Genomic DNA, 2,219 nt, shown 5'->3' with positions numbered 1-2,219 from the left:
CAGATCGAGGGACATGATCGTTCCCCTCTATTCAAACATTGGTGAGGCCTCATCTGGAATACTGTGGAATACTGTGGAACAAAAGGGAACATAAAGCTGAGGAAATAAGCCACACAATGCTCTCTTCCTGCAGGACTTTGTAGCTGATCTTTAGGGCCCACAAGCTCTATGATGCACAGTCTCGACCATCTGACACACAACCCTGCTTCTAAGCTTCAGTTTCTCTTATACAGTTTCCTGGCTTCTCTGTCTGCTCCTCATTGGCCTGTCAGCCACAGCATTGAGTCCTCGCTGAACTAACTGCAGGCTCCTTCTCAGGCTGCAGCAGCTCCCATCACAGCCCCAGAGCAGAGGGAGTCCAGCTGGGAAGGGAGGGAGGTTGAGATGATACAGAGAGTGACAGTGGGAAGAGTAATTGCAGGAAAAGGGGAAGAGCTGTGCGGAAGAGGCGGGGCAGAGAGCAGGGCCTCAGGGGTCCAGTTACCAGCAATTAGAAAGGTGGGAACCCTCTGAGTGACTGAGTTGTACATCGTCCGATTTCCCAGTAAGGTCAGAAAGGGTTTAATCACACATTTACTGTCCACTAAGTGATTCAGGGAAGAGGCCCCAGCACCATCCCACCAGCCAGCTCTGCACGAAGCTTGGTCTGAGAGCCAGAGCACCAGTAGAAAACTTTACGTCCCTTTATGAGTAAAGAGTCGGAGCAGCCTATTCTGGATTTGTTCGGTTCTCACACCATAGATAATGGGGTTCAGCATGGGGGTCAACAGGAGGTACACGTTGGCAATGAGAACGTGAAAATGCACGGGTACATTCTCGCCAAATCGGGACACGAGGGAGGAAAAGAGACGTGGAATGTAAAAGGCTATGATGGCACAGAGGTGGGAGACACAGGTCCCAAAAGTCTTGAGCCGGGCGTCCTTTGTGTGGAGACTGAATATGGCCCTGAGAATCTGAGTATATGATACAGCGATAGAAAATATATCCAGAACCATCACAGTAAATCCCACAGAGAGGCTGTAGTAACTACTGATGCGGATATCGCTACAAGCCAGCTTCACTATGGCTATGTGCTCACAGTGTGTGTGGGGGATAATATTGGTTCTGCAATATGGCCACTTGCTCACCAGGAAGGGGTAGGGGAGTATGAGCATGCAGCTGCGCAGTAACACGGCCAGGCCCATCTTGGCCACCACAGGGCTTGTCAGGATGGTGGAATGTCTCAGGGGATGGCAGATGGCCACATAGCGATCCAAAGCCATGGCTACGAAGATCCCAGACTCCATCGCTGAGAAGCAGTGAATGAAGTACATCTGGGTGAGGCAGGCACTGAAATCAATCTGCCTGGAATTGAACCAGAAGATGCTCAGTGTTTTGGGCAGGGTGGACGTGGACAGAACCAGGTCACTGACAGCCAGCATGCAGAGGAAATAGTACATGGGTCCATGGAGTCTCGGCTCCCTCTTCACAATGAACAGGATGGTGAAGTTCCCCAAGACGGCTATGGCGTACATAGCACAGAAGGGGATGGAGATCCAGACATGGGCCATCTCCAAGCCAGGAATGCCCAGCAGGATGAAGGTGGAGGGGTTGGTGAAATCAGTTTTGTTGGAATCTGACATGAAGTAGGGGAGAAGGTGTCCAACTCTTAGGCAGAATGGTATCTTCTGCATGTACCGTACGTTCCCCTGACTTCCTGTATGTGCCCAGGCTCTAAGGTGATGGTCGCAATACACATGCCTGGATGGAGAGACAATGTTAATATGAGACACTACATGCACTAGTGGAGGCTGTTCTCATGGGTGAAGCAGATTGGTCTCTCTTCACACACTGAAAAATGACATTTTCTTTATTCAGAGAAATGAATTATGAACAACTGACCCTCCTAATATGAATTCCATATTTGATGGTCCTCTGTGCATCAATAATTTCTACACATCTTTGTCAGTATATAGGTCTGTATGTTAGTATAAAAATATCAAGCTCAAAATTATATCCCAGGCTCTTATATCTTATACTAATATATGTAAACAAGGGACAGAGACTGTTTATGTTGCTTTTGCCTAGTCAGATGGATTTGTTAGTACAATGTTAACAGATAAAGTGTTAATCAGTAAGATTGCCTCAACCTTTATCTCAAGTCAAAGCCAAGCAGACAGTCGGGAGGGGCAAAGGGGATTTGGCGGGAAGGTATAAAACACTTAGAAACCAAAGAAATG

The 2,219-nt window shown here is 48.0% G+C and overlaps 1 protein-coding gene across 1 annotated transcript; it reads right to left on the bottom strand.

Annotated features, from left to right (window-relative positions):
• Window positions 1–674: 674 nt before the first annotated feature.
• On the bottom strand, window positions 675–1,622 carry LOC117888514 (olfactory receptor 52M1-like). The gene has a single exon (XM_034792023.1). The coding sequence runs from the start codon at window positions 1,620–1,622 to the stop codon at window positions 675–677; it is 948 nt and encodes a 315-aa protein (XP_034647914.1).
• Between the last annotated feature and the right edge of the window lie 597 nt (window positions 1,623–2,219).

The sequence above is a fragment of the Trachemys scripta genome, chromosome 1, assembly GCF_013100865.1.
Source record: "Trachemys scripta elegans isolate TJP31775 chromosome 1, CAS_Tse_1.0, whole genome shotgun sequence".
In the NCBI taxonomy this organism is placed as follows: domain Eukaryota; kingdom Metazoa; phylum Chordata; order Testudines; family Emydidae; genus Trachemys; species Trachemys scripta.
The sequence above is the reverse complement of the archived record's forward strand: the minus strand, read 5'-3'. Positions and strand labels throughout refer to the sequence as shown.